The 25,403-nt window shown below is 40.2% G+C and overlaps 1 protein-coding gene across 2 annotated transcripts in view; it reads left to right on the top strand.

Annotated features, from left to right (window-relative positions):
• Nucleotides 1–25,403, top strand: part of LOC119736896 (regulator of nonsense transcripts 2-like) — a 36,467-nt gene that overhangs the window by 7,181 nt on the left and 3,883 nt on the right. Inside the window, exons 7-31 of one of the 2 annotated variants that reach the window (XM_038210919.1) lie at nucleotides 760–807; nucleotides 2,020–2,189; nucleotides 3,724–3,898; nucleotides 4,665–4,757; nucleotides 5,719–5,758; nucleotides 6,705–6,859; nucleotides 7,498–7,570; nucleotides 8,100–8,264; nucleotides 9,325–9,440; nucleotides 10,385–10,470; nucleotides 12,159–12,267; nucleotides 13,423–13,480; nucleotides 15,035–15,090; nucleotides 16,022–16,138; nucleotides 17,673–17,774; nucleotides 18,017–18,142; nucleotides 18,641–18,802; nucleotides 19,696–19,834; nucleotides 20,665–20,801; nucleotides 21,445–21,631; nucleotides 21,878–21,979; nucleotides 22,891–23,042; nucleotides 23,868–23,924; nucleotides 24,142–24,237; nucleotides 25,062–25,310. In XM_038210919.1, coding sequence (XP_038066847.1) covers nucleotides 760–807; nucleotides 2,020–2,189; nucleotides 3,724–3,898; nucleotides 4,665–4,757; nucleotides 5,719–5,758; nucleotides 6,705–6,859; nucleotides 7,498–7,570; nucleotides 8,100–8,264; nucleotides 9,325–9,440; nucleotides 10,385–10,470; nucleotides 12,159–12,267; nucleotides 13,423–13,480; nucleotides 15,035–15,090; nucleotides 16,022–16,138; nucleotides 17,673–17,774; nucleotides 18,017–18,142; nucleotides 18,641–18,802; nucleotides 19,696–19,834; nucleotides 20,665–20,801; nucleotides 21,445–21,631; nucleotides 21,878–21,979; nucleotides 22,891–23,042; nucleotides 23,868–23,924; nucleotides 24,142–24,237; nucleotides 25,062–25,310 — 2,970 coding nt within the window. Of the gene's footprint in view, nucleotides 1–759; nucleotides 808–2,019; nucleotides 2,190–3,723; nucleotides 3,899–4,664; nucleotides 4,758–5,718; nucleotides 5,759–6,704; nucleotides 6,860–7,497; nucleotides 7,571–8,099; nucleotides 8,265–9,324; nucleotides 9,441–10,384; nucleotides 10,471–12,158; nucleotides 12,268–13,422; nucleotides 13,481–15,034; nucleotides 15,091–16,021; nucleotides 16,139–17,672; nucleotides 17,775–18,016; nucleotides 18,143–18,640; nucleotides 18,803–19,695; nucleotides 19,835–20,664; nucleotides 20,802–21,444; nucleotides 21,632–21,877; nucleotides 21,980–22,887; nucleotides 23,043–23,867; nucleotides 23,925–24,141; nucleotides 24,238–25,061; nucleotides 25,311–25,403 lie in introns of both variants that reach the window. The other variant, XM_038210918.1, reaches the window with a different exon arrangement.

Here is a 25,403-nt window from a genome sequence, read left to right as displayed (position 1 = left end):
TATATATTTCCAACCCCCCAATTCCATCCATTTCTGAAAATTACAGCAAAAGCAAATGATGTATATTCCCTTTAAATGATACCTTCAAGGATTAGAGATCAGATAATCACATACAACTTGCAGGACCTTAAAGTGAATTTCAACCATTGACTTTTGGGATTAAAAAAAAGGAAGGTTTAATTCTGATGCGAATCTTCATGGAGATACGGATGAAATAAGTTTTGCCAACAAGTAATGAGGCATTAGAGAAGGTAAAGTTGCACTTAAATTTGGCCAGAGAATTGTTTTGAATGTTAAAGCTGGAGTTTGAAGCTGTCTTTGAAACTTTCTTTCCTGTTATTGACTTGATATTGTATGAAGAGTGTGGCCTCGTTGTCTGGAGCACTGAACTGGTTGTGGATTTGAGTCTAGCCCGGGGTCATGGTGCGTGTGCCCTTGGGCAAGGCACTTTGTCTCTCATTGCTTCTCTCCACCCAGGAGTAAATGGGTACCTGTGAGGGCAGAGATGGTTATTGTGATTGAATTAGCTTCCTTGCGCCTAACAGGCTGCATCGAGCTGTATACTCCCCAGGGAGCTGAGATGGTATTTGGAATGTTTCATTGGCCCAATGAGCAGGGTAATAATGATGTAGAGCCTTGAACACCAATACTGGTGGATACTTGCATTTATAATTACACATTATTATTATTATAAAATAGTGATTGCAAATGTGCTGCAAATCCTCAAAATGTGTTCATTTATGTGGCTTCTGTTTCCAGGTTGTGTTTGACAGCAGAATCAGAGTGGAGTTGAGATTCCTTGCAGAGGTATGTCACTAAAAAAAAGTAATAGAAAGATGCATTAGACCCAGCCCACTACGCACGTCAACAACTTCATGTGCGCCTCACCAATGCCACACTGGATGTTCCAGCTTTGCACTTCCTACGTGCGTGCACACATGTCAGACATTAAACCTAACTCCCTAGGCTTTTTTTGCTAGGATGCAACCTCAATCTTGCAAAATCCTCCAACTGCCTCAATGTAAGAAATGCATACAGCCTCTATCCTCCAAAATCATCTGTTATTTCTTGAATGGGATCCTTGGAGGGTTAGCCACTGCCTCAATCCTGCAAAATCCTCCAGCAATGACTGTCATGAAGCAGAGCCAGTGACATCCTGGAGCAGTGAGGAGGATTTTCAAGTTAAATCTAGGCCTAAATTTATGCATGGCTAAGCATAAATAACACAAGGTCTGGCTTACGATCTTGACAAAGTGCATCCTCCAAAATCAGCCACACAATTTTGCCATGTAGCCTCAATCCTGCAAAATCCTCCATTTTGCAAAGAGGATTTTGGAGGATTTGGAAAGGTTAGGGTTAATCAATGCTGTGATTGGTCAATATACCATTGGGGGCAGGGCTAAATGGATCGGTGAATTGCATTCAGTGTTTGGTTGTCACTGACTAATTTAACCTGTACTCAAAATTGTGGAGTGCGGTGGTCCAATGATTACCGTGTCCAACTCATGTTCAATAGTATGTGGGTTCGAACCACAACAGGGAACATGGTGCTTGTGGTCTTGGTCAAGAAACTTTACTACAACTGCCTCTCTCTACCCAGGAGTATAAATGGGTACCTGTGAGGGTAGAGACCAGATTGTGCTGATCTTGAGCTGCTGCAGAAGAGTTGTTTCATGGCCTGATGAACAGGGGTAATAATTGTGAACACTTTGAGACATTGGCCTAAAGGGAAACAATGTTGCAACCTGATGCCACTTTTTTCTTGATATATCATCTCACTGAAGATCAGTCATTGCAAAAATAATGAAAAGACATGAATCTTGGACTGAAAAACATTTCCAATTTTGTTAGGAAATACTTAGAAAATTTTCTTGACTCTTCATAGACTTTGTACACAACCACTGAAGTGGCGTCTGGATACTACATTCTTTCCGCATAAAGTGCCATACAAGTACTGCATTAGTAGTATTGCATGCATATAGATGAAACTGTTGTTATTTTCTTGAATGATTTTGCCAGTTGATTGTGGCGGGTGTTTTCACTGAGAAGGAAGGCCTGCCAGCCTTGAACACCCTGCTGTCATCGGTCCTGAAGGCGGATAAAGACAACCACACCCACATCTCCATCATCATCAGTTTCTTGAAGCATTGTGGGGAGGACTTTGCCGGACTGGTGCCCCGTAGAAATAGGTGAGTTCCTGCTCCCACCAAATTTTGGGTCCGGTGGCTATCTCACATGTAAAGCTTTTGAATGGACAACATTTGCGCGCGGTAGAAACAAAGTTCTATGTTTAAAAATAATGTTTATGTCCTCTTGTATAAGTAATGCCAGTTGCAGCACATGGCATATGAGCCATTTGCATATGTACCAATTAATTTGGTTATACCATGGTAATAGATTGCGAATTTTTATTGGTCTATCATCGATCACGTGTCATGCCACAAACACGCATGTTCAGCGATGTATCACATGAGTGATGTTCCCATGTTCCGCCACGGGGTACATTACAATTTTTTTCTCGCTGTTGAAACTGTTGTTTCCACCGTGTTGTGTTATAGTTGTGTGACCTCGGGTACGAGGTTGTAGCTACGCTGGTACTATGTAAATCTATGTATGTTTGGTACTATGTAAATCTATGTATGTTTTTATGAGATGTGCCATGGGGGACAGTGAAGCAATATTTCTGCTATGACTGCCATTGTTGTTTACATCATTCGTCACTGTTCGTCTGCTTTTTTGAACTGTGCAAATTTCACCGTAATTTCACCGTAATATTGTCGGCAGATGACAATAGGTCGCCTCCAAAGAAGAGGTTTCTCTCTTGTTTCAGAGACGAGATCAGAAATTAGATTTTTGAACAGGAAAGCATCAGCACGAAGAAAAATATGGAAAATTCTGTGCGAAAAGTTTGCCAATTCTGTACCGCAACAGGAAGAGACCCACAGTTTCAGACGTTAGTAATCTATTACTGGTCTATAACAAAGCAATTGTTGCCTGTTGTGTCTTTGGTCTGGAGAATTCACAGTTAAAATGTGCCAAGCATTCTGAGCAAGTCATTGTACCAGACGTTTTACAAATGTAAATCCCAAAGGGTATAGGTTACTCGCAAATGGCTTATTGCACAGTGGTGGATTTTGGTGGACCAAGGAAGTTTCCTGGTTAAAATTCCAAGGACAATATGGTTTAAGGGAATATACAACATTTGCAACTACCCCATTATCACGAAATACCTTACTGGCCTGTTGGGGAATGACAGTCTAAAGCATCCTGTAAAATCATGGCACCTGGTGTGCTGTCATTTTCAAGAAAAGTGGTATTTTGTATCAATTTTCAACGCTGGTCGGCCGACCAGCATTGGAAAAAAAAACAAGCTTTTTGTTTCAAAAACTGCTCCCAATAATAGTCCACATTTTCAGCTAGACTGATTCCCTGACCTTACAATTCCCCGACATCTAGAAATTACTCCGTTTCAACTTAAGTGGGGTCAGAGAACCATACTACAAAAAAATGTTTGTTTTTCTTGATTTTTCCAGCATCTATGAACCCAAAATGTCAAACAAGTCAGAATAACAATATTTGCTATAAGATAATAACCCCCCAAATCCATAAATTTCTGAAAGTTACAGCAAAAGCAAATGTTGTATATTCCCTTAATAATGCAATCAATTAGAATTGAATGGTTTGCCATTGTGCTCAACTCATCATGAATCATTTCTAACCCAGGCTCTTGGCGGAGAAGTTCAACCTGACTCTCCCCTCCAGCGAGATTTTCCCCGCCCAGCGCAAGAGCGCCTACAAGGCCCTCCTAAAGGACCACTACCTGTCCCTGACCAAACACCTGCTGAAGGAACACAGGGACCTGCAGAATATGGAGAAACACAACCGACGTACACTGCAGGTGAGGGGGTTGCACATGGGGGGGGGGGCTGGGTTGGGATGGTGGGCTGGGTTGGGATGGTGGGGTTAAATGGTCTACAAGTCCCTCCCTTAGGATCGCTTCCCGTTACTGCTTAAAACCTGCTGAGGGAACACAGGGACCTGCAGCATATGGAGAAACGCAACCGACGTACACTACAGGTGAGGGGGGGGGGGGGGGAGGTGGGGGAGGGGTAGGTGGGGGAGGGGTTGGATTGGGAGTGCAGGCTTAAAGGGCGTACAAGTCCCTCGTGAAGAACCACTAAATATCCCTGGCCACGCAACTGCTGAAGGAACGCAGGGACCCGCAGAATGCATACCTTCATCTACACGGATAGAGAATGATTCCCAAGAGTATAATCAGAAAGATTTGTATTGCTTTTGAATTTTTCCCCAAGGCCAATTGTCCCAATTTGTCTCTCACATAGAAGCAGTCTTGCTGACTTTTAATCAAGTCAATCTTAAGTCAGACCACAAGTAACAGGGGATGAGTAGTGACAAATGAGTGCCCTCAGCACAGTTCAGTTGAATAGGTTTTAGACTTGATGACTTGTCATGAATTTGTGATGGACTTGTGATTGACTTGTGATTACTTGTGATTGATTTGTTTGGAGTTTGAGGTCTAATGATGATTTGCGAATGACTGACTTATGATTGACATGTGATTGACTTGTGATTTACTGGTGATAACTTGTTTTGAGTTATGATGACTTGTGATTTCTTATGATTGACTGTTTCTCCCTCTTCAGACCAAAGGAGAGCTTAGTGAAGACAGGAGGAGACGACACGGGGAGAGGCAGTCCTCCTACCAGAAACTGCTAGTCAACACCTCCACCTATGCAGTGAGTAACGCTGACAAATCACAAGTTTTGCCCATGGCATTATTAGGGCATCCTTTTTTATTTCTTTGGTTCTCATTTCCGACCGATCTTATTTTCGGCTCCCAACCCAGGAATAAAAGTTTATTACCGCCGACCCTGTGTGGAACCCCATTAACCCCCCAAATAACAAATGAACAAAAAAACCCAATAATGAATGCAAAATTCAGGCAATCAAGCTCTGTGTTATTTGAAAAGCTGTTGAAAAGGAATGCCAGATTCGAACAACGAGTGGAGTCCCAGAAGATATGAGGATGTTGCCTCTCATTATACTAGGTGTCTATAGTATACCTGCCACTACAGTCATGGTGCAGAAACTGCAGATATAATGTAAGTCGACTACATCTTGCCAAATATGGTTTTATTGTTTTATTCAGTGACATCAGCTTATGATAAAGCTCATTGCAATAAACAAAACAGGAGACAACACGCACTTGGCATCATTTAATTTAGCCACCTAGACGGGTGCAGCTGCAATTTTTTTCAGATCTTTTTCTTTTTTCCGATCGACCGACCCTACTTCAGAGGAAAAAACAAATATGAGAACCATAGAAATAAAAAGGGTCGCCATTATGAAATCAACCAAAAACATTGCTGTCACAGAACTCTTGCAAACTGAGCAGGCAATTCGTGTGAGTTCATTAGTTTATCGCTCAGTATTAAAAGTCGCGTAAAAGGCACGTTTTTAAACCCTGAAAAAAAGTTTCATTGGAAGATAAACCAGGTGCAAAACCAAAAGAATGGTCAGCCCTGAACTTAGATTTGACCATTTCATAGTGAGTAGTTCAGAAATTTCAATTTTGTAAATAAGAAGCCTTTTTGGAATTCTAAGAGTTCACAGAAAGAAGTATATCGTCTCTTGTCTCAATTTGTTTGGAGATGCGAGTCATTAATGTGCATCTGACATGTTTTTTTTTTAACCTAGGACCTTATAGATGAGGTTGTACCAGATCTACCAGAAGCTGGTAAGAGTGAGCTCATTTAGATGAAAATAATTATTGGTTGAGTGCCGTTTGTGCTTTTGAACAAGTCTGCGCTTGTGACACATCCTTCACTGGTTTTCATGAGTAGGCCGAACTGCGTGCGATTCTACAGTTCTTGAACAGAGCCCAGTGTGTGATACAGCTCCACTGTTATTGGATGTACTGTCTATTGTCCAATCTTAGTCATTGAATGTTTTGTTTGTTGTTATACAGGGTGAGTCAAAAAAGAAACCCACCAAATGTCGGGACTATTGTTTTATTGAAGTTCTGCATGTAGCACTTTCAAAATCTAGGACATGAAAGCCCAATTCATAAGGTTTCTTTTTAGTACAAGAATCTTTCAAATCACTCATGTACTTTTCAAGTTACGGAATTTTAAACACAACCACCGTTTTAAAGTTCTGTCCACGGATCATTAAAAAAAGGTGTGCGTTCTTTTAGCAAAACGAAAACAATTCACACACATCACACATCCCTATGTGTGATGTGTTTAAAATTCTGTAACTTGAAAAGTAGGAAGTGATTTGAATGATTCTTGTACTAAAAAAAAGCTTATGAATTGGGCTTTCATATCCTATATTTTGAAAGTGCTACATGCAGAACTTCACTAAAACAATGGTCCCAACATTTGGGTTTCATTTTTTTTTACTCACCCTGTAGACTAAGCCAAGTTGAGCTATTTGAATGCCTTTTTTTCCCCAAATGACTTGGGTGCCTCTCTGCTATTGTGCCCCACTGATGTTTGATTCAAGCATCATCAAGTTCTTGACGCACCATTGAAGGTGAATGGATGAGCTTCAAGTGGGCTTTGATAGATCCTCGTAGTATTGTTGTAAACCATCCAAGTAATGTCCGACATGGAATAATCCATACAATGAAAAAAATGAATAAATTTGGTTTCTGTTCAATATTTTTTTTTATTTCTTAGAAATTACCCCAGAGGAGCGTGAGATGATGGCCCTGGATTACCTCGGCAGTGATAAATCAGGGGCGGAGTTTGACTTTGACACCTCACTGTGGGAGGATGAAGACACGAGGACCTTCCATGAGAACCTAATTGATCTACGGACCATGGTGCCTGGCGTGAGTCAGCAGAAATCTTGAAACAATTTTAAAACCTTTTTTTTAATAAGCCTCTGTACTGATGACGTCACACTTTGTTTACGTGTATGCTTTCCTATGGTGCTCAGTGGACTGTGGCCCCCACTGGCTCCATAGGGAAGTGCACATGTGAACAAAGTGTGACGTCATCAGTACAGAGGCTTATTGATGATCAATATCAAAACTCAAACACTAGCAGAGACACTGTCATAGAATGACATTTATACTCAGGGAATGTAGATTATATTAAAGTAAACTGATCATTCATATGCCGACTTATGTAAAAGCAACTTGTGAAGTTCATTCGTCAAGCATTATGTCACCTAGAAGGAAATCAGGATTTGTTTTTGATTATCTCCAAAAACGTGTCGGATAGCACACCTTCAGAGACTTTGTGAATGAAACATGGTCAAGATGTAAGCTTAGACATCTTTTTCAGAATGACAGGCAAATAATTTAATGTTTTCAGAGAGTTGAGATTGTTCAAAAGACAAACATTATAATAAACAATACGGTGGTCTCTTCATGAACATTAATATGTTTCAATAAATCAATTCTGTGCAATCCTTGTTTAACTTAACAATGTTCAATATTTGTTTTTGTGTGTGGCCTATTTACAGATTTTGTTTAAAGATAGTGAGAAGAAAGGGTCCCCTGATGAAAAACAAGAGGATCTGGACAAACTGGGTGAAGGTAAAAACAGAACCTGAATTTTTTTACCTCGGTGCTTGCATTGCAACTGTGTTTTAGTTGCTGTGTTTTCTTGCTTCAGTCATATTGGGGTAGTGATATCATGCGAGGAGCCTTGGGCGTCTTATGAAAAAAACCTGTAAAAATGCTGTTTTTGGTGTGTTTTTTTTTACTAATTTCCACCCAAAGTACTCTTCAGACTAAAAAAAAAAGGATGATTTGTCTCCGAATCAAACCTAGAATATCAGACTAGAAAGTGATGACGACAAAATGGTTTTTGCAGTGATGTTGATTTTTATTAGTGTGCCCTTCCAACAATGGTATGCTCAGTGCTTTCCAACAGCTCATGATACATAAAAAAAAACCCAGATTGCTGGCTTGCTTGGTGGGATTTGAACCAAAAACCTCTTAAATGCCAGTGCAGGTCTCTAAACAACCAAGCTCATCAATTCGCTTAGTGCTAGTGATACTGAAAGAAGAAGGGTTTATTCACACAAAAATTAAGCACATCAAAATTGCAACTCCTGTGTAGATATTGTAGCTCTGGAGGACACCGAGGGGGCGGAGCTTGTAACTGAAGAGGAGGCGGAAGCAGCTGAGATGGCCCCTGAGGGGGAGATAGAGGGCGCCACAGAGGAAGACATGACAGTGGAGGATATTGAGACCACCTCGGTATCATCCGAAACGGAACAAGAAGGTAGGTTTTAAATTTGATTTCATTTTTTTTTTTTTTTAAAGAAGCTAGAACGGAACCTCAAAAGAAAAAGAGAACAAAGAAATATTGACTTTTAGTACTGGGAGGAAAATATGTCAATGTTGGGGCTGAGATTTGCTAGGATTTGTCCTGGTTTCACATTTTTTGGTAAGGATTTTTCCTTATTTCAGGATTTTTGTCAGGATTTTAGCCGATTGCAGGATTTTTTGTTTTACATTTTCAGGATTTTGAAAGAACACCTTTTTTGAAATCTTGAATTTGGCTCGTAAAATCTTGAAATCGATATTTTACTAGGTGCCGTTGTGCAAATACAAACATATACCTTAGATCCCACAAGAACCTTGGCAACCCTCAAGCCCTCTGCCTATGATTTCGTGGATTTTTTGTTTCCGCCCAATCCCACCACTGTGAATGTTCCTGTCCTTATGAATGGTGTGCAGTGACAATAAAGTGAACTTTTTTAGAAATAGGAATGATAGCAAATGTGGAATGAAAAAAATGGTTCTGAAATGTTGACGGCTAACCAATTTTTCAATTGTTATTGGAGATTTGTAATTAATTGATACATTTAGGCACAATGCCAAATCAAAATTCAGGCGACTAGCAAAAAATTCATTCTCTATATATAGTGCTTGTGTCTTGGGCGCAATTTTATGGCATAGCTAACCACAGAATTCTGTGCTTACAATCACCATTCCGTGCTAACAGCGCTAGCACACAAAAAATTTGTGCTAACCCTGTAAGCACAGAATCCTTAGTTACGGGAAGTACGCATGCACAGAAACCAAATTCCCCGCTTACCCATGAAATACGCTTACTGTAAGCATAGAATTTTCTGCTACAGTAAGCAGGGATTTTTCGTAACAGTAAGCTGAGCCATGAAATTAGGCCTTGTTCTCAGCTGATAGTTGCTCAGATAATCAATTTGCTAAGTATCTTTAAAATTTTGTAATAGCAGCCTCATATAATTTGGGCCCAGATTTTGTTCAAAGTGATTGGACTTTATTGTTTTCTATGTCTTACCTTGATGTCTTGCACACAGACACTGAAGAAGAGGAGGAAGAGACGGAACAAGTAACCAACATGAGTAAGAAGATGCTCCTAGATGCCTACTTACAACGTCTCCCGCAGTGCGTCAACAGAGACTTCATTGATAAGGTCTGTACCATACCTCATAAACATCTAACCCCAACACAGGGTGAGTAAAAAAACCCGAAACCCAAATGTTGGGGCCATTGTTTTAGGGAAGTTCTGCATGTAGCATTTTCAAAATCTAGGATATGAAAGCCCAATTCATAAGCTTTCTTTTAGTACAAGAATCATTCAAATCACTCATGTACTTTTCAAGTTACAGAATTTTAAACACAACCACCGTTTTAAGGTTCTGTCCACGGATCACAAAAAAGTTCAGTGTTCTTTCAGCAAAACGAAAACAAATAACCTAAGGATGTGTGTGAATTGTTTTTGTTTTGCTGAAAGAACGCACACCTTTTTTTGTGATCCGTGGACAGAACCTTAAAACGGTGGTTGTGTTTAAAATTCCGTAACTTGAAAAGTACATGAGTGATTTGAATGATTCTTGTACTGAAAGAAAGCTTATGAATTGGGCTTTCATGTCCTAGATTTAGAAAGTGCTACATGTAGAACTTCAATAAAACAATAGTCCCAGCATTTGGGTTTTTTTTTTTTTTTTACCCACCCTGTTTGCAACAAAACCTGTTTGTAAAGTTTGCTGATGTGATAGACTGGTCTTCAGTTGGCAAAGTAGGCATAGGCTAGTGGGGATTGTGGAGGTCTCAATGGGATTTTAGCTGTCTCAAAAATCTATATAGCCCCCTCCCTACCCCAACCCCTCTCCCCCCCCCCCAAAAAAAAAGAAAACCCCCAAAACAAACAAATACAAAAAATTTTTATGAAGTGATGTTTTCTTAGAATTTAGTGTTGAAGCAAATAGTCCCATTTCAAAAAAAATTTCAAACACTCCCAAATTACTATTTTATCCCCCCAAAATATAGAAATCCACCGGAATTTCAATTTTCCCCGATGTTCATCATGAAAATGAGATCTTTATCATCAGGATTTTGTTTTTCTTACTGTGGCAGGCTGCAGTGGAGTTCTGCATGGATCTGAACACAAAGATCAACCGACGCAAACTCATCAAGGCATTGTTCAGCGTACCCAGAACCAGGTAAGAACTTTTGAAACAATGCATTACCATTGCAATTTCTGCCCTCACTCCAACCGTAGTATGTACAGACTAATTCAGCGAACAAAATTAGAAACCATTTTTGAGGTGTAACCACATGAGCGCACATGCCGAACGCGTTCTTAAAGACGAGGCGTGCACGCATTTTTTTAACCCTAATGGCCTAAGGAGCTTGAAGTGCCTATAGAGTGTGAGCCTGGTTCTACCCCAAAAAAATGGCATTGAATTTAGTTCGCTGAATTAGTTGAAATCAACTAAACAATCTTATTAGCGTTTCAAACACAAAATACTGGCGTCATCGACACTCATTTCAGCACTAGTTCTGTTGTGTGCTCACACCCGGATGCATGCTGGGTGGCTTGGGTGGCTTGTGCGTAAAGCGCTCGCCTCTCACCAAGGTGACCACGGTTCGAATCCTGGCCGCGGATGGCATGTGAGTAGAGTTGTGCGGTTTTCCTCCCTCCGGAAAAATCAAACACTTTCGATCTCAGGCTGTGCTTCGTGGTCATATATGGGTCGATGTGACCGGCAGCCATAGGCGCCTTCACGTGCCAGCGGCCCAACCACGTTGTAGCCGCGTCCTTCGCAATTCAGCATACCAGCTGCGAGTAAGGATGATTAGCCTCCCAAATTACTATTATTATTATTATTCCTCATATCTAGTTGTATATCAGTCCTTACATTCTCTGCTTAGAGTGCATCTGATGTGAACATCTTCCCTGGCTGTCTGGAATAAGACACTCATGTTCATGAAAGACGACCCCCAAAAAAGCAACATTAACAGAGGAATGATCTGATCTCATCTGGTGTTAATTTGAAAAGCATGCATCCGTAGGCCATGTGAATCATGTTTACAAATTGGATGTAGTGGTCACATGGTGCCAACTTTCAGCAAACTGATCCCTTCTGTACTGCATGTATATCTCTTGAAATATGAGTAGTTTTTAAAAAGTTGACATATACTGTTTAAAGGGAATGTACAACATTTGCAAACATCCAAAAATAAAACTACCAAGTTTTTACAAAATACCTTACTAGGATGTTGGTAAATGACAGTCTAAAGCATCCTGTAAAATTATGGCACCTGGTGTCAAGTCATTTTCAAGAAAATGGTATTTTTGTATACATTTCCATCGGTAAACCTAACTATTTTTCAACTACTGCTCCAAATTTACAATTTTTGTTTCCAGTACAAATTATGTTTGCTATTGGTTACATGTTCATGAACGGGTGTAGGCCAGCTAGACTGGTTCCCTTGCCTTACAATTTTCCAACATCTATGAATTGATCCATTTTATCTTTAGTGGAGTCAGGGAACCAGACTACTTAAACGTTTTTGTTTTCTTGGTTTTTCAAGCATTTTCGAACACAAAACTTCTAACATGTCAGTTAAACAATATTTGATCTATTATACTAACCCCTCATATAGTTCATTTCTGAAAATTACAGCAAAAGCCAATGATGTACATTCCCTTTAATGTGTGCCAAATAACAAGCAAAATATGATTTAATGTTTGGGTTGTCGGCATGACGTCACATGGTCTATAGTTTTAAAATTGGAATTAAAAAAATAATTAGATTAATTATTATTTATCTTTTTCTTCGGGTGCATGTTACATTCCTTTTTCTTTGCATTTTGCAATGTTTATTATCATTTCTGACTTTCTCAGACTGGACCTACTACCGTTCTACTCCCGACTAGTGGCCACACTGTACCCCTGCATGCCTGACATTGGCATGGAGCTCGTGGAGAAACTCAAGGCTGACTTCCGATGGCATGTAAGTCTTCAAATTTGACACCCCCATCCCCCATCCCCCATCCCTGGTCCCCCCCCCCCCCACCAAAAAAAGAAAAAGAAATCTACCAAGAAACAGTGTACTTCAATGGTTCCCACTGTGTAACCAAGTTTGATATCAGAAACAAGGATATACAGAAACCTGTTGCTGAACATTTCAATTCACTACCAGGGCACACACTAAGCTAGTTCAGGGAAACTTTACTCCAACAGATGGGATTCAAATCGAGGTTGGACAGGGATACAGCAGAACAAAAGATTATTCATAGACTAGACCATATTTAACTAGGCCTTAAAGGGAATGTACAACATTTGTTTTTGCTGCAATTTTCAGAAATAAATGGATTTGGAAGATTAGTATGTTATTGCAAGTATTGTTAAAAAGATTTTTTTCACATTTTGGGCTTGTAGATGCTGGAAAAACCAAGAAAACCAATCATGTTCTTGCAGTCTGGTTCCCTGACCCCACTTAAGATGAAACAGAGCAATTTATAGACTTTGGGAATTGTAAGGTCAGAGAATCAGTCTAGCAGACCTGTACCCCTTTCCATGTGTGTAATCAACTGCAAAGAAAATGCGGAATAACTAATTATGAAAATTTGGAACAGTTTTTAAAAAAAAGTCAGTTTTCTTCAACGCTGGTCGGCCGATCAGCGTTGGAAAAGTAGAATTTTTCTTGAAAATGTCAGCACAACAGGGGCCACGATTTTACAGGATGCTTTAGACTGTCATTCCCTTACAATCCAGTAAGGTATTTCGAGATAATATGATCATTTCATTTTGTGAAGTTTGCAAATGTTGTATCTTCCCTTTAATAGGGTTTTGTGGCTTTTTGTCACACTACATCATTGATAAAATAAACCTTGTATGATGATGCCTCTCTTTATTGCATCCGATGAAGTAGTTGTAGCTATGAAAGCTTATGTACACTTTTACTCTAGTTAGTCATTCATGGTGCTACCTTACTTTTCCATTTGATTTTGCCTGACTAACACAGCTGCCCGCCACTGTGTAAAACCAGTGTACTTTTTTTTTAACAATTTACTTCTAAAATGCATCTTTAAAAAAATGACATTTAACTGTTTTTAATTGATTTTTAAACATAAATGTTGAAACATACTTTTCATTGTTTTCTTAGGTGAGGAAAAAAGACCAAATGATGATTGAATCAAAAATCAAAAGTGTGAGGTTCATCGGTAAGAGAAAATGCAAGGCTTTTTCCCCCATTACTGGCGCCGATTGAACCAATCGGTTGGGCAGAACGTGTCGCTTCAAAATATTTCTATGCTTAGCAGAAATCTGCTGAGAACCAGTCACAAGGGATACAAATCCCAAGGTGTTTGGCTGGTGACCTGTTTCTGCTAATCAAATAGTTCTGGTTCTCAGTTAAACTTCCACGCTTGCCAACTTCATGAAATATGGCCTTGGTCCGGTGGTTACAGTATTTCCTATATTTATATTATGTTCATTTCATTTTTCCTCAAAAATATCTCTTCAAAGAGCACCCCAAGAGCAAAGATATTGACAAATCTTGACACCCCCAGTAAGATATGGATAACTCGGTAGAGAGCAGTGCGTTTTCCTGAGGATTGTAGCAGGGATGTAGTCATTAGTCAGTCATAAATCCATCAGAAGTCCAGTCACAAATCCATCACAAGTCCATCACAAGTCCAATCACAAATCCATCACAAGTCCATCACAAGTCCATCACAAGTCCAGTCACAAGTCCATCACAAGTCCAATCACAAATCCATCACAAGTCCATCACAAGTCCATCACAAGTCCATCATGTAATGATCGGATGAATCGGATTGAATAAAAAGCACACTTGAGATGTTTCAGCTGGCTAAGTCCTACATGGACTACAAACTCACATGGTTATGTGCTCTAGACAATAGAGGGCGCTATGTATAATTATAAGTGGCACGGTTAATCATGAATGCACACATTCATTACATCTCCCCTTTTAAGCCAAACGCTTATAAAGGAGATCAACTAAAGCTGGTTTAGAGTACAACTTTAAAAACAAGTTCTTATTCCTCAACATTTTAACTAAACTTCCAACTGTCCACTTTTTGTTTGTTTTAGAACAGGTTTTTTTTTTTAACTGTTAATTGTTGTCTCTCTCTTTTTTTCTTCTTTTTTTCATTTTAAGCAATTATGGAAATTGAAATGAGATTATGAAACAAAAAATTTTGCCTGAAAGAAAAAAAAAAAAATACAAATTGTTTTTAAAATTTTAACACATCAATCTCTGCTTAGATTTTTGCATACGAATTTAAAAGAATGGACAAAAGAGGGCGCTATGCATAATTATAAGTGACACGGTTAAATCATGAATGCACACTTTCGTTACACATCACAAGTCCAGTCGCCAGAAACGGTGAATGAACAGTAAGCAAGGAATGCCTTTGTCGAAGCTCATTTCAATAGCTTGTGGTTTGAGTTGGGATTGGAGGACTTGTGATGGACTTGCAGGGACTTGTGATAGACTCGACTACATCCCAGGGTAAAATCCTGCTTCCGTCAAGCTTTTTGTTCATCCTTCCACAAACTCTTCAAATGACTCTGTTTGATAATAATATGCATTTTTTTTTACAATGCAGTTTAAATCTTATGGTCAAATAACACGAGTCAACTGTTTCCACTAATTGATTTGAGGCACAAACGTAAACTTCCCTCAAAATGGCATCTGGCATTGTATTTAACTTCCAGTATCATGTATGTATATTTTTTTCTGTTGTCATTAGGGGAGCTGACTAAATTCAGGATGTGCCCCAAATCGGACACACTGCAGTGTGTGAAGGTGAGTCTGGTTCCTAGTATCCACCACCACAAACAGAACATTTACTTTTTCAGATTAGGTTTCTTCATTTTTGCTAAAAAATCTTCCTGTATCCAAAATCCAACATCAAGCACTTCCCATGAAGCCCCATATGCTTTACATTTCTGTAAAATGTGCAAACTCCTCAAAACCTCCCGGTTGATTTGTAAGCATCTCGGAGGGTTCAAACTTGAAACCATAAACAGTAACCATACTTGTTAGGACTAATATGTGACCTGTTCTGTCAAAAGCAGACGCTTCTGGGCAGAGGTTGAAATTGAGATAGGGCCAAAAAACGCTGTGGGGGTGATTTTTATCGATTTTCAAATTTTTGCATATTTGTAATCCTGAACATGTCTAAAATATATTATAAAAGTTTGAAACCCTAATTTGAACTCTACATATACTATTTTTGATGATTTTGATAAGTTATATCAGTTAAAGAAATAACTGTTTTGTGACGTTAGTGGCCATTTTCTCCCTTTTCTACTTTTCGACTCAATGAACTTCAAAATAGCATAACTCTGCCCAGGAATGACCGGTTTCAAAAATTAAACCACCTATTAAAAGGAAAAAGAACATATGTTTATCATTTTTGACCTTATGCCCAGAAAAGTCTGATTTTGACAGAACAGGTCACACATTGTTAACTGGCTGTTGTAGATCTAGACGAAACAGGCATAGGCTTTTGAAAGTTAAAAAATTATGCGGGCATATACAGGTATATGGCTTCTGACTAGCACCCCACGAACAAAGACAATGACAAAATGGGGAAGCTCCAATGTAAGGCCGGATAGCTCAGTTGGTAGAGCACCGGAATGGTGATCCGGAAGTCGCAGGTTCAAGTCCCTCTCCAGTCAGTTTGTTTTGTTCAACTTCAAATTTCTTAAAAAATTGATGTGTTTTTCTGCAGGTGTTGCTGCAAGATTTCCGGCATCACAACATTGACATGGTGTGTAACCTGCTGGATAGCTGTGGACGGTTCCTGTACCGATCATCGGATTCACATCTGCTGACCAAGGCACTTCTGGTGAGTGTGTTCCATAGAGTTCTATTTGATCAACTAGAGAGCGCGCCTGTTGCGTGACCCACGTCAACAAAGACGCGAGTTGGCCAATTTCCAAGTGGTCAACTTTTTAATTCTTTCTAAAAATAAATTTGCGTTACTACACAGAGTGGTTTTTGACACTGTTTACGCAATGAAAGTGGGCACGTCTGGGTATTTCTTTCACAAACTCCTCGCGTTTTGCCCACATAGACAGGCATGCAACTTGGAATTTAGCAACAAACGAGGAAACCCCAAACCACACAAGACTTTGTGCAGTGTTTTTCAATTTGTAATGGTATTTATGAGAAGTAAAAAACCAGGAAATCAGCGGATCCAAGGAAAAGTTGCATGCCTACATAGAAAATGGCCGCTGCGCATTTATGTTGGCACATCTGCATTAGTGCATGTAGTATAGCGAGTGCCCTCTCAAGATGTAACTCCTTGGTGTGTTACCCCTAGGAACCTTCATGGGATTGGGAGGTGGAAGGGGGAGGCTGCCCTTTTGGCCATTCCTAGAGTTAAGGTGACTAGAAAGCTTCCAAACGGTGTTCAGCACCAAAGATAACTAAGCTGAGAACCCTGGATCGGTTTGAATTTCTAAACTTTTACATTTGCCAAGCGAAAAAGCTTTGATTGGTAATTTCCAGCGAAAAGTCGTGTCATGCCGTTTCCCACCTGGGCCCAACGTCAGGGAGCCGCTCTGCAAAAATATTGCTGAGCAAGAAACCCAGCTGCGATCCATTTTACGTTCAAAGAGGATGATCACTTCTAGAACCATAGCTACGTCAATTGCAATGCAAGAAATCAAGTATTCCTTACCCTCCCCTGGCAAAAGAGATAACCTCAAAATGTGGTGTTGCTACTCGCTCTGTCGACCACATTCCAATATTTCGTCGGGCGCCTTGAAGAAGGTCGTAGGGGCGAAAAATGGGTCAAAAGTCCAAATTCGGATTTTTCGGGTAATCGATAGAGCTTGGAAATATCCTTCATTTGATATACATATTGTCTCAAGGGGCTACGTCATTCTGATCTAATTAACAGTAAACAAAAGACGGAAGGAGAGTTATATAATTATTTGCACCCTGCAAAAGGTCGTAAGCATGTAATTATAATGTAACAAAAAATGTTCCAAGCGAGCTAACGTCCCACTCAAGTGGGTACACAAAGCCAATTTTGTTCCCGGCAAAAGGTCGTAAGAATTTTAACATGCTGTTTAAGCGTACGTTTAAGGCTTGGGAAGTTCCCGGTAAAAGGTCGTTAGCATAAAAAGTGAAATAACTCCACAATTAAGTAATATTTTGACATAAAAATGCACAATATTATTTTAGTTATTAACGAATGTCATCAGTCAAAATTTCAACCTTATGTGATTTTTAATCCAGAAATGGCAGCACAAAACCTTTCAAGTCAATTATCTCCAAAAGTGTTTTTTTGCGTGCCTGGGCTGCTTAAGACCTTTTCCTTGTCATACAATGATTTATCATATTTCAAAACTTAACTGCTGGTTTTTTTGTAGGAGCTGATGATGCGTAAGCGGAGCAAACTTCACCTGATTGAACGACACAGCACCATGGTGGAGAACTCATTCTTCTACTGCAACCCTCCAGACGTCAAACAGGTCAGGCTGGCCACTAGTTGGTCCCCGGGTTGGGCCGGTCTTATTTTCTCATGCTGGATGACTTTTAAAATTAATGTGACTTGATGTGAATGCGTATTTTTTTTTAAGTTGATTGTTTGTTAAATTGTTATGTTTATTGTCTTTTATGTATGCTGGGACCCATGGGAGAATAAGTTGAAATAAGAAATAAATAAATAAATAATTTCTTTTCGTTTCTCCGCCCCCCCATCTTTTTTACTCAGGCTGAGAAGAAGGAGCGACCAGTGATGCACCAGTACATCCGCAAGCTGATCTACCGAGACCTGTCCAAGACCACCACGGAGAAAGTCTTGAAACAACTCCGGAAAATGGACTGGAACAATACAGAGGTATCCAAGAGTAATTGATTTTACATTGATAAATTTAATACACACCCCCCCCCTTCCCCAAACAGCTGATTCAAGCACCGTAACCATCTCTGACCTCACAGGTTCACATTGTACTCCTTGGTGTGAAGAAGCAGATTGTGACAAAGTGCCTTGCCCAAGGACACACGCAAACACAACCCCAGGCTAAACTTGAACCCACTGATCTTGAATTTGATGCTTCAAATTATACATTTCTTGTTCGTAATTGTAAATAATTATAAGATGGAATTTTTGCGTCAGGGTGATATAAATCAAATTAGGTTTTGCCCTTCACCTTCACCGACACACTAGAAAGCAGGAGGTCATGGGTTCGAGTCCCACCCGAGTGATTTTTTCCAACTTTCACTTGGGAGGTAACACACTGAGTATACAGTGTTTAAACGTCGTTGAAAGGCAAACCTAATTTGGTAATTGTAAATGTTACGTCCTACATTTTTCTTTTTCTTTATCACTTTTTAGATCAAGACCTATATCACCAAATGCCTGAGCAATGTTTGGAACGTCAAGTTCAACAACATCCACTGTGTGGCCAGTCTGCTGGCCGGTCTGGTACCCTACCATGACGATGTGGGCATACAGGTTGTGGATGCTGTGTTGGAAGACATCCGAATCGGCATGGAGGTCAGTGAGAAGTAGTCAGAAAAACGTAACCTCATATCAGACGTGTATTTGAGGACAGGCCACACCAACAAAGATTCTGAAATTGTATTGATAATGCGCAAAGACAATGCTGCCTTCCTTATAGTAAGATTGTTCTACTTCTCCAGCATGCATACGCGTCACACAGAATGCAGTGTCCTGTTCCTTTGCATGAAATTTTTCATGAAATTTCACCAGACTACCTCTGTCATAAATTTGGGAAGGTTTCAGATATGCGTAATTATTCCACCAGGGGTAGTTCCACCAATTTTGTTGATCCAAGAATAAAGGGGCCAGAGTGCAATACATTTTTTATACCGGAATTCATGAATGCAATTTACTTCCCAACAGCATCAAACATTCCAACAAACATCCTCAATTTAAAAGGGCAGTGAAGGAACATCTCTCTTCTCAGTCAATTTTTGAAACAGCCGAGTTTTTAATGACCATTCTTTGCTATTTCCTGTGTAATTTTATTGAACTTTTTTCTAATGTACTTCTTTGTTTTTTGTTGTTGTGTTTTTAAGGACCCCGATGGTAATAAGCCGTCTTATAAACAGCTTTTGGGGTTATCCTTGGCTTTGTTTTTACATGTAATAAGTTCACTTTTTTTATGTATTTTTGTTCGTATTTGCCAAATAAATAAAATACAAAAAATTGCATGGATACTTTGATAAAGTTGACCCTGTCATCATAGGTCATGAAGCCAATGAATGGCTTACCATTCCCTGACTATTAATCAACCTTGAGAGATTTTGAGGCTGGGTCCAGACCGTGAGAAATATTCCTCCCCTAAGCATCAGTGTGCCAGCGATGCACTCAAAAGTTCCGCCCAACTCTCTCTTTCCATGAACATGTTCTCCTTTTCTCCCCAGATCAACCACGCCAAGTTCAACCAGCGTCGCGTCTCCGTGGTCAAGTTCCTTGGGGAGCTGTACAACTACCGCATGGTGGAGTCTGCGGTCATCTTCAAGACGTTGTACTCCATTATCCGGTTTGGCATCACTTTAGATGGTAAGAAGGATGAATCAACGTCACCAAGATGGCAGTATTAGTATACAAAGGAGTATGATTTCCATTCTACAAAAATATTTAACCCTCTTCCCCTTAAGGATTCTCCAGTCGTCCTGCTACGGGCTCATCTCAATTCTGGATAGGTGCCGGACGTTGTATCGGGTATAGGTTGCAGGATTCTGAACAACTTCCCCGCAATCTTCCCGCAATGAAGTTATCAGTATTGCTGAGTCAAGCAGTTGCTGATGACAATTTCCCCGGAACACGTCCCTGACTAATGCAGAGCTTTTTCCGGACACAGTGAATGATTCTACCCGCAACTTGTCCGGAATTCGTCCCGGATATGAATTCAGACGGGCCCTAAATCCAAATGAGTCCAATACTTTTTAACGAAAGATCTTTTCTTCCTGCCATGATCAACATGGATTTGGATTTAGTATGGTCAAGGTTGAATACCTGAAAGAGTCCACCATCACAAGTCCATCACAAGTCATCCAGTCCGATGTCAAGTCCTTCAAATGAACTGTAACAAAAACGTGTCTTAGCTATTGTTCGTAACCCCATTACTTCTGACTGGACTTACGAATGGACTTGTGATTCACTTGTGACTGGACTTGGAACCAGACTTGTGATGGACATGTGATGGACAGATCACAACACAACTTCACAAGTTGCAACGCTCCCCCCCTCCCCCCCCCCCCCCCAAGTCCATGTCCAGTTTGAGTAGTTTTGATTATGGCATTGTTTGTCATTGACACACTACAGTAATAAGACTTGTCTTACAGGGCTGAATTCTAATAATTGACCATGTTCATTGCCCCTCTCCCCAGGTGCTGAGAACCCCCTAGACCCCCCAGAACACCTGTTCCGTCTGCGGCTGGTCTGCACCCTATTGGACACCTGTGGCCAGTTCTTTGATCGGGGTACCAGCAAGAAGAAACTGGACTGCTTTCTGGTATACTTCCAGGTAGGAAACCAGTTTTCTCTCCCCCCCCCCCTCCCAAATTTTTTTTGAACAAATAGCATATTGCATCATTTTTGTGTGAATTTTCCCTGCTGTAACCTCAGTTCTCTCTGATGAAACTGTGATGCTAAAAAACGTTGAAAATTCACAAGAAATTAAATGGCTGTCTATTTAGAACATTAATCTTTGACTTGAGACTTTAGCTTTCAAGGTTTTTGGACTTAATTCTTATTTTTAAGTCTTTACAAAACAGATTTTTGATTTGATCTCCTGAGCTGACGACTTTACCACACACGATATGAGAATTACCGCTTGAAATTGAGACTTTACCTCCCAGAATTTGGAACTTTATCCCTTAGACTTGAGACATTTTCCTCCCAAGATTTGAGGTTTAACCTCTACACTTCATACTTCACCACCAGATCTGAAATTTTACGAAGCAAGAAGAAAGACTTTACCTCAGCCACCTGGTAACTTTTCTCCCCCCCCCAAAAAAAAAAATTTAAAAATAAAAATAATTGCAAATTTAATTCAGAGAATTGGCAAGACTCTTTGATTAGAGCTCATAAGAAGATAGTACTTGATACTGCCTTAATTAATTGATTGTAATGGCAGATGGTTCAATGTACATTCTCTTCTTGCACAGCAATACATCATGTACAAGCGAAGCCTACCGATATGGAACCCGCTGGTCCATCCCTTCCCCCTCGACAATGACAACGCCCTGGCCGACACCTTGGAAACGGTGCGACCTAAACTGAAAATCTGCGCCACTCTGGAGGAGGCTAACGAGGCTGTGGCGGAGCTGGAGAAGGAACAGGTCCAAAAGCATGGTAAGGGCCATTGGGGGAGTCAGGACACCATACTGCACGGAGGCTACAGTGTTTTTTGAATGCAGCCTCAAAATATCTCAGTGGATTTAAAGTTTGAGATTGGCTAGTGCATCATTGGCCGTATGACAAGTGACTTTTGGGTCAGCTTAAATATTATTATTTGCTTAAATATTCAATTATCAACTATCAGATTGTTTTTTTCCTCCTTTTTCCCCATCAACCTCTTGCACTGGTCTTGTTCAACAGGAGGCATCATTCAGATGGCTTTGGCATCAGTCAACCCCCAGCCGCCTGGTTCCCAGCAGCTTGGCACCATCACCGAAGGCGATGAGACCAGGACCACAGCAGGTACCAGACTAGAAAATGAGCCCTTTTAAGGTTTTATCTGAATTATATGGCTACGGCTGGCAATAACCCATGCACCTATGGAATTAGTCAAACACTTGAGGCTTAATAAAAATGAAATGGCTTCTGACTAGCACTACTTGAACAATGGTATTGGAACCACCAACATAGGCCTGGATAGCTCAGTTGGTAGAGCACTGGAACTGGCTTGCACCCATTCACACATGTGTAACCGATTGCAAACAAAATGTGAAGTAACTAAATTTGGTAAATTGAGGGCATCGTCATCATCTGTCGGTCACAACCGAGATCTCGTTCACAACGCCACGCCAGGTGTCTTCATCCCTCATTATGTACGGAAGGTCTTCAATTTCACATTGGGTGTCTCTGCCAATCACATCAATGTAGTTGAAAGGTCTTCGTCCTCTATAAGAGCATGGAAGTCTCCGACATAATACAAATTGAGGGCAGTATTTGAAAAAAAGGTCAATTTTTTCCAACAATAGTCGGCCGACCATCGTTGGCAGTTGATAGAAAAATTCCACTTTTCTTGAAAATGACAGCACACCAGGTGCCATGATTTCACAGGATGCTTGAGACTATTATTTACTTTCTGTCAAGTAAGGTATTTCGTAATAATTTGGTAGTTTTTGGCAAATGTTGTGTACTACCTTTAACAACAATATTTGCTATAGTGGAAAAAATCAGCCACGTGTATATTTGCCATTGACATCACAAATCGGCTTCGCATTAGCATGAAGTATGATCGAGCATTAAGTGTTGTTAAAACTTGATCAGTTTTTAGTGAAATAGAACATTATTGCAGAACTGGGTTTTGAAATCTCACAATCCATTTTTCATAGCATGGTTCAAAGAAGTTCCTGGTTATTTTGTTTGTTGGCCATGTGCAGCAGTTGAGTTCACCAGCATCACAGAGGACGAGGAGTTTTCAGACTCGGACTCGGAATCAGAAGGCGTGAGTCGTCGGGGAGGTGGAGGGGGCAGGGAGGGACACACCACCAGCAGTCAGAGCCAGGGGCACAGCCAGAATACTGGCGATGAAGAGGTGATGTATGACAAGCACAAAATACTACGTCAGAGTTGTAATCAAGCCAGCACAGGTCATCACAAGTCACATTGCAAGCCAGTCACAAGCTAATCACAAGGCAATCACAAGTCAATAACAAGTCAGTCACAGTCATAACAAGTCAGTCATAAGTCAATCACAAATCAATCACAAGTCAGTCATACGTCAGTCACAAGTCAATCACAAGTCCATTGCAAGTCAATCACAATTCAATTAGAAGTCTTTCACAAGTCAATCACAAATCAATCGCAAGTCAGTCATACGTCAGTCACAAGTCAATCACAAGTCAAATACAAGTCCATCGCAAGTCAATCACAAGTCAATCACAAGTCAGTCATACGTCAGTCACAAGTCAATCACAAGTCAATCACAAGTCAATCACAAGTCAATTACAAGTCAATCACAAGTCAATCACAAGTCAATCACAAGTCAATCACAAGTCCATCACAAGTCTATCACAAATAAATCACAATTCAATCACAAGTCCTTGTCTCCAGCTTTTCAAATGAACTAATACAAAAATCATTCCTCTCTGTCATTGTTTCTGATTATTTAACAGCTCTGACATTTCTTCAAATTAAGGCCAAATCAATTGAGCTACTAGGACAGATTTGTGCTCAGTAAAGAAAATATTTGCTTAATAACAAAAACAGGTTTTCTTTCCGAAGTGAAAACCAAAATAATCATTAAATGTTTCCTTCCTTCTCCAAACAAAGTTTGAACAGCTGTCATGTTAACACTTGGTATTCTCCATAAAACCACACAGCATTGCCTGATCAACATGGATTTTCTTTTGGACTGCAGGGGACGGATGATCAGATGGCCCTGGACTCGGCTGGGGAAACTGAAGAAGATGACACAGTAAGTGTTTATTCCGAATGAACTAATCGTGCGTACTTCATGCCGCACGCATACAAACCAGGGCATCAATCGGTGTGTCCCTCTCACAAGCCCTCATGAGTTTGTCATCAAGGCCATCTACTGAGTTCATACAGACACAAGTTTGCATTTTGACCACTGATGGCATAGTTATACATACTGAATATTGATTAGTATTTTTATTATATTTTTATTTCAGGTGACCGTTTTGACAGGAGGCCCCAAGCTCATCAAGTGCGACGAGGACGATGATTTCACCTCGGAGTTTGACAAAATGCTGTCAGATAGTGTGCAGGTAGGAAGTCACTACTGAAACCTTATGAATATTCATTAGCCGATTCACTCATTTCATTGGTCAGTCTTTCAAGACGTCACTGAAGAAAGAACAAAGATCAACCAACTCATGAACATAAAGGTCTCTATTCGCAGCTAAGCCATGTGGGAGTTCTTTTTTTGGTTGTCAAAAATTTATAGGCCATTTAAAACTTAAAATGTGAATTAGGTTGGTGTCATGCAGCCTTTTTTTGGGTGGAGAGGTGGGGGGGGGATTGACAAAAAACATAAATTCACAATTAGTGACTTATATTTAAACATTACTACTGTTAACAAATTTTTACACTATTCATTTTCAGATGAAAATAATGTTACTAGATCTGAGAATTTGTAATTCAAAATATGACCTAATAGAGCATGTACGTCTCGCCAGTCCACGTTCACTTTTTCTGTGAATGTCTTGGTACCAAACACTGACTAGTCTGGTCACACACTCCCATGTTTGAATTTTACCCAATTGTAATTTTCGTGACTGATTGAACGGAATAATTCTATAATAGTCATCAATTCGCAATATTTTCAATACTTTGTAAATTGTAATGCTTTCTTTTGAAAACAAAATAAATGCAAAATATAGGACATTACACAAGTTGTAGATCCTATACATGGTGCCCGGATGTGCTGTATTTTTGGAGAATCTCGCAGGTTTTTTAGGTCAACTTGCACGCTCTATAAAAAGCTTCTGGACTGACTTGCTAGTCTCTTATAAAAGGAGAACATCATTGAAATATATTAGGATGAAATAGCGTTCGTCATCAAATCTTTTTAATACTACCCTTTTTGCAGCAACGCAACGTGGACACTATCAAAGTGCCCCAGCAGGATATAGCCATCCCTGCCCAAGCCCGGCCCCGCCCCAAGAAGATGACCTTTGACATCTTCAGCCCGGACGACGAGGATGACAACGAGGAGGAGGAGCAGGCAGAATCGGTCAACTTTGTGCTGATGATGCGGCGCGGCAACAAGCAGCACTACCACGAGTTTGAGGTGCCCAAGTCCTCCGAGCTGGCCGCCAACCTCCGGAACAGGGAGAAGGTCTGTCGTTCATTCATTTTTACACCAAATTATCTAGGTCTGGGACAGCTACTGGGGTACCTAATACCTGAACAAATACAGACTTGTTTCCTG

The sequence above is a fragment of the Patiria miniata genome, unplaced genomic scaffold (genome assembly GCF_015706575.1).
Source record: "Patiria miniata isolate m_02_andy unplaced genomic scaffold, ASM1570657v1 HiC_scaffold_3, whole genome shotgun sequence".
In the NCBI taxonomy this organism is placed as follows: Eukaryota; Metazoa; Echinodermata; class Asteroidea; order Valvatida; family Asterinidae; genus Patiria; species Patiria miniata.
Note: the sequence above shows the minus strand (reverse complement) of the source record. Positions and strands in the feature narration are given on the sequence as shown.